Here is a 16455-nt window from a genome sequence, read left to right as displayed (position 1 = left end):
TAACCAACACTCTCCTCCCTTACATCAAAGCTAATTTCATTTTGTGTGCCGAGGCTCTGCCTGAAGTCAGATGGTATATTTACACCTTCAAACCTTCACTTAAACAGACACAGTGCAGAAGCTAAGTGATGCTCTATATTTCATGTCTGAAAGGGGCTTTATTGTCAAGTCCAAGTGGGACCAAAACAAAGTAAAGAAGCAAGTTATGCAGGTCGGGATCTCTCCTTAAGGCAGCTGATCAGTGTGCATCATCAAACATGGACGAACAACCACATGAACCATGGGGACGCCAAAAATCAGAGCTTCGTACCAGCTGGTGCCACTCCAACAGGGGAGTCTGCTGGGGAAAACTCAAGCTACAAATGGACAGAGGCAGTGAGAGCATTAGTGGGTGAGGAGCTGAACAAACAGTGAGGAGGCTGTTGGGGTTAATCAGGGCAAGATGCATTATGGGGGTGGGGGAAAATGGATCACTCGGGGAGGGGGTTTAGTGGTCAGTTGTAGCAGGGCCAGGCGCACTATTCATAAAGCTTCCAAGAGAGAGCTCCTAGCTTGGCCTAAAAACTGAGCGAGCTCCGAGTGATTCAGGACGAATGTCAGCAGATCTGAGGAAGGAAAAGATAAAAATTCTTATCCGACTGAGGAGGAGGGGCTGACCCCGTTAGCAGCTATGACACAAGACTGTGATAGTGTAAAGCGTATAAAACGGTTCCTAAATACGCCAATGAAACTCTTTACTTTTAATATAATATTAACATCATTACAACTTACAAATAACAAGCTTATTTTTTGCCTTTTTTACCCTGATATCACACACACACACGTATATCTTTTGCTACATTCTATAAACATTTAATTTACCATGCTGTTCATTTTGGCGTTTTATTCGATGCCAACAAACGGTGTTCTGAAAGTGCAGAAACTCTGTCTGCGATCGGGCTGCTTCTGAAAAGGTTGTGACAGAACGAATCATCACAACTGCATAGATGCATTTTTCCCAGTCGACGGCTTAACATAGTGATTAACTTTTTATTTCCTGGCGTTCAATCAAATACAAACGACTGCTAGAAGCTCTACTTACCATTTATGTAAGAGCTTGTATCTAAGATGGTCTTTTTTCTATCTTTAAAACTGTTTTTTTGTTTTTCACCTAAGAATCTCTGTAAAAGGTTAAGATGTTTTCTGAGTTACTTCTTATCTTTACAAGGATCTACTGTTTCATTTTGAGGGGGAACGCCCACAATTCTGAGAATTTTCTTAGAGTTTCGCCGTGAGGAGAAATTCTGCGCTCTTTATGAATAGGGCTCCTGGTCTTAGCCTAAGCGACTGTACAAACTGACATGTTAGCCTTGGCACCATTTTGGGGGGGGGGGGGACTGGTGAAAATGGCAGGGGAGGGGGCCCAGGTGCAGAAAGAACAGGCTACTGCGGGGTTGGGGAGCTCGGAGGGGTGGGTAACCTGAATGGGGTTGCTTCAAGGCAGCAGCAGCAGCAGCAGAGGTAACACTTCTCTGTGAGTGACTCTCAGAAGCTGCAGAGGAAGAAGAAGAAGAAGCAGCAGAAGGGGCCGCTCGCTGACCCGGTCCTGGGGGATCGGCCAGCCGGAGCAACCTCTGCAAACGCCTACACACTAAACTTATAGGCAGCCGATGAGGACCGTACTCTGACGAAGAAGGAGGAAGAAAGGGAGAGTGAATGAACCATTAGGAGACTGAGGGTGGAGGGATGTGAGGAGCAGAGAGTCAAGATGCTGAAGGAGAAGAAAGTGAATCGCAGCTGCTGCTTGAGTGGAGTGGCTCCAATGGACAAACACACACAAACACACACCCACAGATACTGCACGGAGGACACCGAGTTACCCCGAGGATATCTGCTGACTGGACTGAGGAGCAAAATGTGGATCTGAGCATTTTCTTTCAGGTAAATCTTGTCAAAGTGTAAGCGTGGGCTCTTACCTGAGAGAGCAGGTTCAGAGGTGGGAGTGGCTATTGACATAGGCGTCCCGGTCGTGCCGGCCTGACTCCTCTGCTCTGGGTCGGGAAAGGACGTGAGAGGGGAGGAGGAAGGGGCTGAGCTTTCCACTGATGATGAGGTGGAGGTAGGAGGTGCTGTGACTGTTGATAATGACCCTGAGGAGGAAGAGGAAGTGGATTTAGGCATGGGGGCAGTGGCGGTGGCCGCAGGAGTGGCGGGTACCTCTGGGGAGTCTGTCCCCACAGGCCTCTCGGGGGCAGTGGACTCCTGGGTGGAGTCTCCTGTCGAGGCAGCAGGAGTGTTTAAAGCCCCCTCTGGACGGACGGCCGTTCCTGGAAACAAGATAATCAACAGACGATTACGAAGTTGGGAAAAAAAAAAAAAAAAAAAAAGCCCTTAAATGTAATCAAATGTATCAGATATTATCCCAAAAATTGTCTGTACACTTCAAAAATGTCGTGGATTGCATTCTATAGGTCACTACAAAAGCCAAAAGGAGCAAAATTGAAATTTTCCATTTTTCAAAGGTTTTTACAGCCCGTTTTTCAGATAAATACTCCTCGCTGAAGCCTCACCTCTGGGCCGTGACTGAGGTCGGGTACCTCTGCTGCCCTGAGCCTCACTGGCCTCCTCGAACCATCGGGACAACATGTCCGACATCCTCTGCATCAGGGACACATTTGGACTCTGTTCCCCTAAAGCAAAGAAGAAAAAACATTTTCAAATTGGCTGTCAACTTGACTTTTTAAACTGAGATTAAACAAACGAACACACGCATCGTGAAGTCAGATGGTCATCTTGCTTAAATATAATTTTCCATGGTTGTGGTTGTTAAGAGACTGCATGCACACGCAGTTACGCACAGCTGCTCAGAGAACCGCGGTTACAGGAGCAACTCTCACTGGACACCCGGCAGATTGATTTTGATTTTTTTCTCCAATATGATCAACGCAGAATGCAGATTTATTTCCACCCGACTTGGACTTCAGCGTTGCTATTTCCAATAATCAGTAAAAGCTAGAATGGATAACATGGTTATATGAAATGTAAGTTGTAGCAGTCGCTCCGCTCAGCTCGAGAGATCATTATTTTGGTTTGATGGTCCATGACATCAGTGTGTTGGCTTCCTCTACTTCAGCGTTGTTTCCTTTGAGAGCGGGCAGCTGTTCTAATGGAAAAAGTTCACAGTGCAACACCTGATTAGCACAAAATGAAAGCTAAAGTGAGGAAGATGGAAAACAAGTGTATCATTTAGGTCCTAAAAAGTTAGTGTTTTTTTTAAGAAAAGACGACGTGCACCACAGTAAATCTTCGTGCTGTATTTATAAAAATAAAAATAAAAATAAAAACAAACTGATTGCAGAGTTAGGTACAGCTTTGATTCGGTTTTATTCTGGAATTTTGGAAGTTTTGCTGGAGAATGTTAAACATCAAAATGGGTGAAGATAAAAGTAAAAGTTGAATATTGTGGCAGCCTAACGGTATGAAACGCTCCGTCAGGTCGGCTCTGAAATGTGAGACCTCTGCTTTACACGAGCAGCAGAACATACTGTGATCGTACCATCTCTTTCCCTTTCACTCTCGGGGCGAGCTCGGGGTCCGGTGTCAGACCAGTCACCTCGTAGACGGAGACGTTTCACTGGGGGCTGCCTCAGCTGTGGAAACACACACGCACACATACACGGAAAGATTAGCAGTTTGTCAATCAAAGCATGGTCAAAAATAGCTCCGCTGCCAAAGCAAAACACTGCGAGTCTCTGTCGGTGTCCCCTCTGAAGTGCTCCCTCCCCTCTGGCTTGCACGACTGAGGTTGCCTTCTCTTTCCAGTCCCCTGGCTTGATCTCTGCAGCGCAACAGGCTGAGAGCCAGAAATAGAAAAGAAAAAAAAAAAAACAGGGTCTCTGTGGAGGGGGCTATCAACTGCTTTCCACAGGAAATGTCACAGGGTCTGGACAGGTGCTGAAAAGCAGAAGAGGCTTGAGGAGATAGCGGAATGAATCAGGGAGAGAAAGCCGATGAACAAATGAGTTCTGGGGGTAGAAGAGAAGAGAGGGGGGGTATCGAGCTATTCTTTGGCTGCTCCCCCCTTCCACATCGCCACACCTAAGCCTGAACTATTTTAGTGGATTGAGGAACGCTGCCTGCGTCGGTCGCTGTATTTGGAAAGGAATGTGTGGTTGCATCTCGACACAGCTGAACTCTGAAACACTGCGACCGTGATCCAGCACATTTAGATACACGTGAAGAGCAAAACACACAATCTCCGACTGTTCGTTTGACAGATCTTTTTTTTTTTTTTCTTCTAACTCTGCGTTCAAACAAGCCGATGTGTGGACGATGTAAAAGCAAGAACAAGACAGAAACGCCCCGTGCGTCTCACTGCTGCTCTTCACCTCTCATCCGGCCCGCGTCTTGCTTTTCAGGGTCATTTGCTCCTTCTGCTGCAGTGCATCAGCCAGCACAGATTTAACACTGGTGCCTGCAGTGCTCAGAGAGGCAGATAGCAACAAGGGCTGCACTGTTTGCAACAAACAATCCTTTTACCCTCCCAGACAAAAAGAACAGCTACGCGGGGGCCTCTAACCCCCGCTCATGTTTTTTTATTTTACTACACAAATACAAGCACCTGCTGTTGGAGACGAGATGAATACCGTCTGAGCATTTTAACAGTCAACAGGAGACGTCACATTTAAGGCCACAGCTATCGTTGTCCGAGTGTGTCAAATTATTCCTTCCAGGGGGTGCGTGGACACCATGCGGATCAAGGATGAACTCAGACCCGGAATACTTGGGTTACCTCGTGAAATCATCGGATTCAGTCCACGTTCTAACATGTGTGAACGTAGTGAAGGGTCAGTTTTCACCAAAACCACAATCATTTCCCAAATTCACCCTTTTGCTCAACCGTGAATGAAAGCATAATAAAAAAAATTAAGTCACGCCTGGGACATAAGCCCCAGTCTTCCGTGTCAGAGTCCAACAACTGACTCATGTCGCCATGACCTCACTATACCCCGATCTTTTTTTTGCTTTTTTTAGCCTTCTTAGATTCCTCCCATTGGCTTTGCGCCATAACCACGCTGGCACACACTGCTCGTGCGCCAAGTAGGCAGAGCCTGCACAGCATTGAAAACGCCGCGACAACCCGCGGAGACGCCAGATGTCCCGCTCTGTTCCAGCAGCGCAGGTGGCCAAAAACACCAACTTCAACTAAATGGCTGACACAAACAGGGTCGTTTGGAAGGCGGACAAAAATGGAGTGTTGAATGAACAAAAAAAACTAATCTTAGTCAACCCGCTAAATATGTCGATCACAGACGCTGCATGAACGCTTGTGATTGAAGGCCATCTTTCAGCAATTCATGACAAAATCTACCTTAATCATCCCACAAATTGTTCCTTCTTCCTGCTGGCCAAAAATTTTCCCTCTATTTAAGAGAGATAGTCCAGTCTCCCATCACCTCAATTTTAGCCGGCTTATGTGCCAATGATATGAAAAGGAGCGGACCAACTGACAGGCAAGTACCAGCCTACTCTGCAAATTAGGAAGTGGAGCAAAGGCCCTCAAAAGCAACATAACCGTGGGAGTAACTGAAAACAGGCTGTAGCAGAACCCCCCGACTTTTTCCCTTATTTTCAGACCAAATGTTATAAATGCTTTGTAGATCTCAAACCCAGGAAACATCAAGTGATATAAAATTGGTGGCGTTCCCGTTCACAGCAAAAAGAGTGATTTCGATCCATTAATATCTCTGGGGCGCCTGATAGAAACGTGTTAATGACAAGCTAGATTTATAAAAGGGATTGTTTAATATATATCAAAAATATCCACAGGTTCGCTGTTCGAGTGGCCTCGGTGAGCTCACCTCCTCCCTCCGCTCTTCCGACGGGCCCTTGAGCTCTCGGGCCTGGTCGTCTTTGGGATCGAACAGGTAAATGTAATCGGAGGAGTAGCTGACCAGCACCTCCTGACCATCTTCGCTGTAGCAGAGAGACGTCACCCTGCACGACTTGTTGGACAGGTGTGCGGGAACGAACCTGACGACCATTCCAGTCGTCCCCCGGCCCATGTAGTTACCTGGGAGGGAAAAAGAAAGCGATTCTTAAATGCATTTGTGGATATTGCCCCTGTTCGACAGGTGCCAGGTATCAGATGTGAATTAACAATCTGCCATTTCTTTTTTCCTCTTTAAGAAACGTTTTACTTGGTCGCGCTCGTTTTTGGACCTCAGATGCACGGGATGACGTGTAAACATTTATGAAACATGTTAATATGAGACTGCTCCCACAGAGCAGGGTTCGCCACCACTGGCCGCTTGTGCGGTTTACCTCTGCTGAGATTTACGAGGGGCGCGGCTTACCTGTGGCCCTGGTGCCCAACATGCGTCTGTCGTAGATTCGCACTGAGCTGTCGGAGCAGCCTACGGCCAGATAGTACGGCACCAGAGGAGAGATCGATATGGAGGTCGCTGCTCTTCGGCAGTTTATAAGGATGTCCTGAAATAAAGAACATTTAATAAACACATTGAGTTTGAAACGTCATAATATTTTAGGTTCTGCTCTGTATGTGTTGAAGTTTTGAGAACAGGTACTTTAAAATAAATAAATAAATAAATCAAAATACAGAAGTCATTTTTCCAAGTTTGATGACGCTGTAGAATGAGGTTGCATCATCAAAAACAAACAACTGGGAATGTTCTGCAGTTCGGTCCAACAGCACAACACCAAGCAGATCAACTGACTTAATGGTGATACAGCACAGAACTCAACAATTGATTGCAGGTCTGCTTTATTACCCTGCAGGAGTGTTTAATAAATTGGAGGCTGGGTGGAGATATGTGGATGGTCATGCTGCAACTGCATCGCTGCAGACATGTGACACGTTAAAAGGAAAAACCTTAACCCTCGACCCCCTTCATCAAGGGGGATCTGGTAGCTCTGGTTAAAACGTGGGGTCCATTTCTCTGGAATGGTTACCAAACACACAACGCCAAATGGCAGAGGGATGGCAATGCTGAGGTGAATAAGTGAGTAGAAGGAACGGCACTCATCCCTCCGGTTGAGCTAATCAGTCTTGTAGAAACTTGTGGCGGCTCTTCATGTTGGCTTGTCGTTTAATTTGCCACAAATAGACGGGCAAACGGAATCCTAACAGGTTGTAGAGTTAGGAAGGGTGCGGCGAAAGCGTCTGGTAAAAACAGTTTTAAGGTCACAGGATTTGATCTGAAGCATGAAATATGAGACGATGCAACACAATCTACGAGGGCACAGTTTCTGTTTCACACGCGCACATACATCATCCAAAACAGTCTGGACCGAGGCCAAGAAAACTGTTTGCTAAAGCTCTCCAGACAGAGCTGTTTGCGCTCATTTCAGATGATCAGTCATATTAAGACGGATCAACCAATCCTCTGCCATCTACTAAATATCTGAAAGAGATTAAGAGTAATATTTTGCCAGTTTTTCCACAACTAACAGAAGATTCCCTCAGTAAAGAGTATAGATACTGTTCACCTCCCACTCTCAGCGTCAATGCATGACTAATCGAAGGTGAAAAACATCCCAGCTGTCACCGTACGTCTTTGCAGTCTTCTTTCGTGCAGCTGGTTTTTGTGCGCAGGTCAAACCACCGCACTGTGCCGTCCTCGCCACACGACAGGAACGTGTAAGGGTCGTTCGGTACGGTCATAATCTGACAGAACAAACCCAAAGTTTAGAGGACAGGGAAGTAAAAAAAAAAACCAAAGAAACGTGTTATTTTTTTCAGCAGCAGCAGCACTGTTCAGCACCTCGTAAGCCGTTCCATAATGACAGGTGAACTGGCACTGTCTGTTGTGCTCGGGGCTCTTCTCGGTGTGGGTGTAGTAGATGATGCCGTCTCCGGAGCAGGAGATGATTTCCTGATCGTTGGTGTGGGGCATGAACTTTGCACTGAAGATGTTCGCCCGATGACCTGAACGTATGGACTTCTTGACCTGAAGGACCAACGAAAAAATACCTCAAACTATACAAACAACATACAAGGATGTTATTTTTGTGGCCAAAATTCAACACAGACAGGTTTTCTTTGTGTTAGCTGGCTTGACAAATGCCTGATCTCCTCTCTGAGATAACCAGCACTATGATGTGTTATCGCTAGTTTTCCTCTTCAGGGTCTATGCTCAGATAGAACGGGCATTTTACGCGTCATTAGATGGTTTTTTCTTTAAACACTCAAATACACCGACACTTCATTCATAATAAGAGTTGGCCGTGTTCACAGAGAGCCCCTGAGATTATATAAAAATCCTTACATTGAAAACACAATTACTGCTGTTAAGATCTGTGAGGACCGCAGTGGAAAACTGTAAGTTTGAAAGTCAGTAGCCCCGTGATGGAGTGGAAACCTGTCCAGAGCGTTGCCACCGCCTCTCGCCCAATGGCAGCAGGGATGAAAATTAGTAAGTTAATAAATGCCTGCTGTTTATTCAATTACTGCTGCGCTTAAAGCTATCAAACCTGAACTCCAGTACATTCAGCTCTGACGCTGTCCTCTAATGCGGAAATCCAAAAAGTCATTAATTATATCAAAGCAAATTTGTATTGATCGAATAATATCTGATGAAAAGGTCGAGACTGATTTACTATTCTGCGTCCCGGCTCCCAAGCAAAGACTATTCAGTGGCACAATATCAGGCTCAACAGGTTCGATTAAAATGCCAAATATCTAAATGTGGGACAACGGCTGACTTTTTAAGATGACAGCTAAATGATCGATTTTCTGTCAGTTGTTTATCGATCACTTATCAATTGTCAATTGTGCACGTTTAATTCTGTTACAGGGTCATACGTCAACACTTCTGCCTGCCGACGTTCAAATCTGATCTTTGTGTTGGGGGATATCCTCCCAACAAATATTAGCAAAAGGGATGTTTTATCAGACTATCAAAACCGAAACTCTAAACATAAAAACTGCTCCGAAGCGGGTTACGAGTTCAGTTACCATGGCGACACGGCCAAGTCACCAGAGCATGTTAAAAATCGCTCATCATCGACACTCATCTGAGCCACAATCAGAGGTGATGCTGCTGTTTGAGGGAGGAGACGGTCCACCTACTTCAGGGATGTTCTTCAATAAAAACAAACTGAAACAATGATTCTTACTCTGCGTACAGGCTTAAAACCTGGTTTAAAGCGACCAGGCATGACAACAAACCCACCTGTGAGCATACGCGGAAGCGGTTTCCCGTCCGTCCTTTAATGTAATGGAGTTTGTGCTCAAAGGTTTTTAAATACCCGCTCATTGTAGTTTCATTTCGGCTGCGTTGTGCGTGCTATTTTAGACCTTCGGTTTTGGTTTTAGTGGCCAATTTAATACTGAAGAACAACTGTCCCTTATAAAAGAAAAGAAAAAAAAAACTACACAGCAAATTCTAGAAAAATTGGGGTGGGATGGATCCCTTGCTTATGTCTATGCTGAATCAGAGTGTGTGTAAACAGTGAATAGATGTGAGAAGCTGTTGATTACCAAACAACAATCAGCTGTGAGTGAGCACCAAGTGGCAGTTGAGGTTGCCATGGTGATGTTAACTGCAACATTCATCAGACTCAGAAAATTCCTTCAGAGTTTGTCTCAAACTTGTGCTACTCAATAAAAAAAAGTAACTCTTAGGTCACACCGTTGTACCACGGTGTGACATTTGTGTTTCTGGCGTTTAAGACAAGAAGTCTTGCCCCACCAAGCTGTTCGTTCGGGCGTTTGAACCGAATTCAAACAACAAATAACGCAGGATTAGTAGCGTGACGAAAAGCAGAACTTACATACGTCTTAAATGACAACCTACCTTCTTGCTGTACGGGTTCGTGATGACCAGAAAGGTATCGTCTGACCCTGACAGAATATATTCACCCGTGTCGTTCCAGGATATTGTGTTGACCTGGAAGGAGATAAGACACAAACACTATATGAATAGTCAGTTGGTGAAGGAAAAGGCAACAAATTCCAACTCTCAAAAATCAAATGGCTCCAAGGTCTAAAAAGCTTAAATGATTGGGAAGCCTCGGACCACATACCACGGCCATTTTAAAAAGATAACGAGTAACCTAGCTTGCTCAACTTTGCTACAAAAGAAAAAAAAAAAAAAAAAAAAAAACGGAGCTCTTACTCGCACAAATTTCCAATCAAAACATTTTCAGCACGTGCGCAGAGGTGAGGAGCTTGACTGCTACGACGGCAAGAGTTTCTTTATCCAAACGATCAAAACCTCATCAACATCCATTTGACTGTGAGTGCTATCAGTTTGTGGTCACACAGTAAACAGCAGAGGAGTGCATCGGCTCGCCATCTGCTGTCACCGCGCGGATCAATATTTCATTAAGACCTGCAGGCTCATTGTGTTTCATCATCACGGCCTGGCTCTGCTGCAATCAGTGAGATTACTATGTGTCCCGTGTGTTCGGTGAGACAGACAACCGAACGCCCCTCTGAGCCAGGAGAAAACCTTTTAAAGATGACACTTGCAGTGAAATGGCATCAGTGTAGTGCAGGTGAATCCCTTTCCGCCTCTCATCTAAAAGACTGGGCGGCGATGGCCAGATTCAGATTGCAGATGGTGTCTTTTACTCATTTATGACAAAGTTTTGAGAACGCGCCTTCGAATATTCTGTGAACTGTGGTGCAATGCGGTGCAGAAGTTGGTGCGTCGATTCTGTAAATCCTTCATCAATTACATAAAAACGACTTCCCCGTTTTCACTCGATTTTGCAACGTTTGAAGCGCTTCCTTTTATTTCAGCCTCCTAAATAAAGTTGATCAACTGCAACATTTTTTGTTTTGTTTGGTTATTTTTTGGTGACTGATGGGCAAGCTGAGAAAACCTGCCACTGCAAGAAATATTGCGATGATAAGCATTTAATAAGTGCATTTTCGTTATCAATAAGTCCGACATCTGTTTAATCGTGAACTTGGCTCTCTGTGATTGTTGGAAAACATTTGCAATAATGGAACAAAATGGTTGTTGCTCAATCGCTTATTTGCGCCACGTACCAAATTTAGAAAGAAGATACAACAAACTTTACCTTTTAAAAAAAAAAAAAAAAAAAAAAACAGACAACAAACCCACTGACGAAGCAATTTGGAGCCAGACAGGATGTTGTTAAATCTCAAACTCATTTAAATCGACCTGCTTTCCTTTCCATTTTTTGTATTTCTAACCTACAACCAGCAAGGCTGTTGTGTACCTGCAGAGCAGCGTTTTGGTTCACATTCCTGGGGTGAAGTCTGGTTAAACTTTCAATGGAGGACAGAGCTGATAAATCTCATACAAATGGAACCGAAGTTAAAAAAAAAAAACTAAAAAAAAAACAATGAAAAACAAATGTCCTGCAACACTGTGGTCTCGTCTGTACGTCAGGTTTTTTTTTTCAGCTGAACAATTCCTGCTCGGTGCATTTCTGTACTTGCAACGGTGAAACCTTACAATATTCACAGACGTTAAAGGTTTAGCATGCCCTCAAGCCAAAAATATACCTGCTTTTTGACCTTGAGCTCGTGTGGAGACCGTCGTTGGCATAACTGTTCACAGTACTTGCTGGTGTTACAGGAGGACCGGCAGGATGTAACTAACGGGACCATAAATGAGGTTAGTAGCTGGCTCATGTTGAGCAGAAAAAAAAAGAAAGCTACAGCTGCAGAACTTTTTATGGCATTTTGAGGCCCTGAATCAAGGACACTGGATATTTGGGCCACATTTACTCTTCGCTGCCCCAACCGGTCTGCATGTGGCGTTGAACCAAACCTCTGAACCGATGAGATGCACGAGATAGCCACCGCAATCACACAATGAAAAGCAAGCGCGTGTGACTCTGATGACGCGTCAACCAGAGCCTGGAGGAGAAACTCAAATGATTCGTAGTCACCTGTACGCATTTTTAGCAAAGAGAAAAGTAGCAAATCAGCCCGTTTCTGGTGCTGTAAACACCAGAAATTGCATTTCAAAGTGTTAAACATAAATAACGTTCAGCTGGTTCGCACTTTAGCAGATAATCGGATCAGAAAAGTGCAGCAGTAACGCTTCAGCACAGCAGCTCTGGTCAAGAGGAGTAAGTCTCTCCTGGCTCTCACTGCCACGCCGAGGCTGATGTTGTCTTTTGGACGGGCCGATGTCCTGGCTGATAGCGCGACAAGATGTGTGACCGCTCTGTCGGCTTCGGGTTTCTGAGAGGCATCGACCGCCTGACCCGCAGTCAGAGATCTGTTCGACTTCGCATACCGACTGAGGAAAAGCAACACGATGTGGGCTTTCTCTCAAGAGTAAACAAAGTAGGAAAGAAAAAAAAAAAAGAAGGAAACAGATGAAGAAATGTGGAGCAACTTACGCAGCCATCGTGTACATTGAGCGTCGCTTCAAGTTTCAGTCTCTGGACAAACTCTCTTCTACCTGTGGAAAGAAAAGAGACAAGGTGCCAGGTTAATAAACATTTGCACTCGGACGTGTCTGCGGCACGGGCTGTAGTATTCATGCTGTGGGCGCCAACGTTCGGCGCAAAGCAACTGAGAGCAAAACAGGGCCGTGGACTGAGGGTTTTATCTCTGCGGAACGTAAAAAAGGTAGCGACGCAAATCGCCGGAAGCTTGAGCGACGAGCAAGACGTCTTTAAAACAAACTAACTGAGGTGCGGCACGCTTTTAGCCCGACACCAGACAGCTGGGTTTGAAATTTTACCCTCGTTTTTAAAACTCCCGTTTGTTCCTCAGGAGAGTGAAAGAATAGAAAAGGAGGCAATGGTCCAAATTCACATGGCGCCTTTGAATCTCATCCAGGTTGCACAAAGTCCTCCACAATTTGTTCACACAGGGCTGCTTATACATTTGCACCCTGCATAAAGCAGCGCTTTATTCCGGTCGAGGACAGAATAGAATATTTGGCCCCAGAACGCTTTGTCATGTCGAGGGGGCTGGGGATCAAACCACTAATCTTCAAACTGGAAGACAAACACTCTTTCCAGTTAATCAACTGTAAAATGCCGTAGAACAGTCCATGAAAATCTAATATGTACTCTAAAAAAAAAAAAAAAAACAAATCATATTCCTTCAAGCAAAAGCAGTGTTTAAAAGCCTTTTTTCATATGAAAATGAAACTTACTAGTAGTTACTGGTAGACTGTCAAAACAACAATCATTGCACGACATGCTGATTGCAGGTTGTAAGGAAGACTTTTTTTTTTTTCTTTTTTCCCCCATTATCGTGAAGAGGACGCCTCCGCCCTCCTCCTCTCAGTGTGGCAATGTTGTCTTTCTACTTTGGATCAAACGTCTCGGGGAGAAGTTGGGAAAGTCTGCAGCTGCCCGTTCCACAAATAAGAAATGCGACTTGCGCCGACAGGTTTTATGAGAGCGTCTCTGGCCGACATAACATCCCATGTCAACAGCGCTGGCCTGATAAATGAAATCAGCACCACCGCCACAGTGAGGCCGAGACTGCAACCAGTTCTTTTCCAGGTTCGAATGCCGGCAGATCCCTTTGTGAGGAGTTTGCATGTTCTCCCCGTGTATGCGTGGTTTCTCTCCGAGTACTCTGGCTTCCTCCCACGTTAGGTTAATTGCCGTCTCTAAATTGTCCCTAGGAGTGAGTATGAGCGTGTGTGTGCTCGTTTGTCTCTGTGTGGCTCTGTGATGGACAGCCGACCTGTCCAGGTATAGGAAATGGATAGATGGATGGATAACTCAACAGGGACTGCTGACACCTCGTCGCCCCTTGACCTGAGCCCCTGTACAGAGTAATGCTTCTGGCTCAAAAAGATGTCAAATGCAGCAAACACCATCACCCAGAGACGGCTGACCGACAGACAACTGATGTTGACTCCTCTGTTTTGCTATCGTTCACAGCTTTCAACAAACATGATCACTTCCTTCTGGAAATTTAACTTTAGGAATGTAATACACACCAAGGCCATTTGTAAAAAACTAACTTTGCTGACCCTCTTCTTTACCAACTTTCTGGTATAAAAACTGGAACTTCAAATGTGTTGATGAAAGCTTTTCACCTGTAATTTTTTTTTCCATAATAACTTAAGAGGCAGAAAGCTCCCCAAAACAAGAAAACTCAAAGACAGTCGGTCAAATTCAAACCCGTGGCTTTGATTTATGACGTGAACAAACACGTCATCGCGTGAGCGGACAAATTAGGTTTAGTTTCTCGTTTGAACAATTGACTCGGCAGCTCTTATTTGCGCCTCGCGAGGACGTTTCTCTGGGGACTGATTCCACGCGGTGTGCTCCCCAACTCGTTACCGCCTGCTAAATATATCCTACAAGGAGGGGTGACCCACATGCCCCCGCGTGCATCCTCTCCATGCACACAAACACAGCTCAGACTTTATCTCAGCCACGCTAAATACAGCACCGACTCAACCCGCGAGGCACCAGCCCCACCTCGCCGGGCTCGTATCTTTCCTTTCCACCACAGCGTTTGACACGACACTCTGCAGACAACAACTTCAAGCTGCCAAGCCTTCCGTTTACACTGCCGTGGTATATTCGCGCCGTATCAACACAAAGTGGGGCTCTGAAATGACGACAGCAACACTGTCCCCGTCATTCCTGGCTTTGCTCCGACTGGCAAATCCCAAACGGGGAATTTCAATGACTTGTAAGCACGTTAAACGGTTCGCTGACACGTTGAAACAGGAAAAAGGGGAACGGTCACCTGGGCAACGCCACGCGATAGAAGAGACGCACAATGGGGTTTTAAACCTAAATAAAATATTATTAGTGGTAGTAACGGTGACGCTGTGACGAGTTCGTTTTGAGCGGGGATGTATAGGTTAGAATTCGGCCGCGATCCACTTTCGCCCACTCCGGAAGTGGCAACAAATGAAGTTTCCACAACACGCAAAGTCCTCTATGAAATCTTTACACAAATCTCCGCTGTGATACCATTTGAACATATGGAAGTCTTTCCAATACAAAGTTGAAACGCCGCCACCTCCTTGCATCTTAACTATAAAACTGAACTTTGGGGCTTCTATCATTTCGTAATAGCCTTACTTTTCTCATGAGGACTCAGTTCATATTTTCCCACTTCTCTCCATCGGTTTTTAAAGTGTGCGCGGAGTTAAAGCTCAGAAACGGCACCTCTCACAGGTATAATCTGATTCCAAGACCATTTTATGCATTTAGAAAGCCACCAGCTTCGACATCAGATTAAATAAACTCGAAATGCTGTGTGATATTTGAGAATTTAGATATATTTCAAAGTATTGTAACTGCATTAGCAAACGTCCAGAATGCTGATTTTCAGAATAATTATTGTTCTTTCACCTGTGCCTAAATACAGTGTCCTGATCTTTAATGACCCAGTGAATGCCTTTTTTAAAAATATATTCTACATTCATTAACATTTGTTATCGATATCAAACGTTTTTTGGTGTGTATTATTCGTGTTTAATTGCTTTTAAATCAATTTGCCAACGAGCACTATTTGTACAGATTGTCCAGTTTACATGCAAAAACGGCCCATCCTGTGAGTGTTTTTTTTTAAATCCGTTTACAGAGTCTCTGCTTAACTGAAAGCACTCGATAATTCACAAGAGCATTAGAGGGTTAATCTCTGGTTTGATGCCGCGATCATGTCAGATGTTGTGGGGCTGCACATCAGAGTTTAGTTACACATGTATGGAGGTGCAGCCTGCAGATGATTCATCTGTGGCAGCAATCCTGTGATTGCTCTGGTCTTGCGTCTGAGCTGCAACCCGTTTGCAGAATAGTGGAATATCTGCATGTGGAGATGAATATGATCTGTGGCCTGACAGTGAGCTGCTCCGTTGAGGATTATATATAACCCTTAATCTCATCGGTTAAGTGTTTCAGATCGGGGAAAGCACAGACCGAATGTGCAGGCGATGACTGCTGTGTTTACACATGAGGAGAAGGTGCAGCTCTCTGCTGCTAACCAGGTCGTTTAATTTGGTCTGGGGCACAGTCTTACAGCCAGTTCATCTGATTCAACAGCACAAACACAGCCTGTAAACACGCAGTGTTAGATTCACACGTTTTGACACACATGTCAGCGTTAGCATAAAGGTGTCGTGTTTTTGTTCTTACCTAAGTAGTTGGTCCTGATGGTGTTAGGCTCGCTGTATCCAATTAAGCGTTTGTTAACGTCCCAAACCAGGTTACCAGTACAGGACATTGTGACCATATGTGGGTTTTATTTGACAATAACATTTAAACTAAGCTAACCCTTCTCCAGACGATGTCGCCTTTTATCTACTGCCTGTTTTCCATCCGGCTCCGTGCCTGCCCGTCGGGACGGCGTGAACTGACGGCGGCGCTCAGCGTTCGCATTTCTGGGAGTAAAAGACTCCTGTCCGATGTTCGCTGTCCCCCTTGAGTCCACCCCGACTGTGTCCCAGCTCTACTTGCTGCTAACTATCTGTCCAGCTAGCCTCGTCTGGTTTATTTCTTCCAGCGGACAGCGGTCAGCTGTGTCCAAACAACGCG

General features: G+C 45.1%; 1 protein-coding gene across 5 annotated transcripts in view; it reads right to left on the bottom strand.

Annotated features, from left to right (window-relative positions):
- Nucleotides 1–16455, bottom strand: part of dcaf6 (ddb1 and cul4 associated factor 6) — a 27303-nt gene extending 10848 nt beyond the window's left edge. For 3 of the 5 annotated variants that reach the window (XM_075479420.1, XM_075479421.1, XM_075479422.1), the window contains exons 1-11: nucleotides 16057–16455; nucleotides 12331–12392; nucleotides 9798–9890; nucleotides 7764–7949; nucleotides 7553–7666; nucleotides 6336–6471; nucleotides 5841–6052; nucleotides 3536–3629; nucleotides 2550–2669; nucleotides 1956–2306; nucleotides 1460–1663 (exon numbers count right to left, since the gene is read on the bottom strand). In XM_075479420.1, coding sequence (XP_075335535.1) covers nucleotides 1460–1663; nucleotides 1956–2306; nucleotides 2550–2669; nucleotides 3536–3629; nucleotides 5841–6052; nucleotides 6336–6471; nucleotides 7553–7666; nucleotides 7764–7949; nucleotides 9798–9890; nucleotides 12331–12392; nucleotides 16057–16153 — 1669 coding nt within the window. In that variant the 5' untranslated portion in view covers nucleotides 16154–16455. The remainder of the gene's footprint in view (nucleotides 1–1459; nucleotides 1664–1955; nucleotides 2307–2549; nucleotides 2670–3535; nucleotides 3630–5840; nucleotides 6053–6335; nucleotides 6472–7552; nucleotides 7667–7763; nucleotides 7950–9797; nucleotides 9891–12330; nucleotides 12393–16056) is intronic. The other 2 variants (XM_075479423.1, XM_075479424.1) reach the window with 2 other exon arrangements.

Source organism: Odontesthes bonariensis, chromosome 12 (assembly GCF_027942865.1).
Source record: "Odontesthes bonariensis isolate fOdoBon6 chromosome 12, fOdoBon6.hap1, whole genome shotgun sequence".
NCBI classification, from domain to species: Eukaryota; Metazoa; Chordata; class Actinopteri; order Atheriniformes; family Atherinopsidae; genus Odontesthes; species Odontesthes bonariensis.
This window is presented reverse-complemented; position numbering and strand designations above follow the sequence as displayed.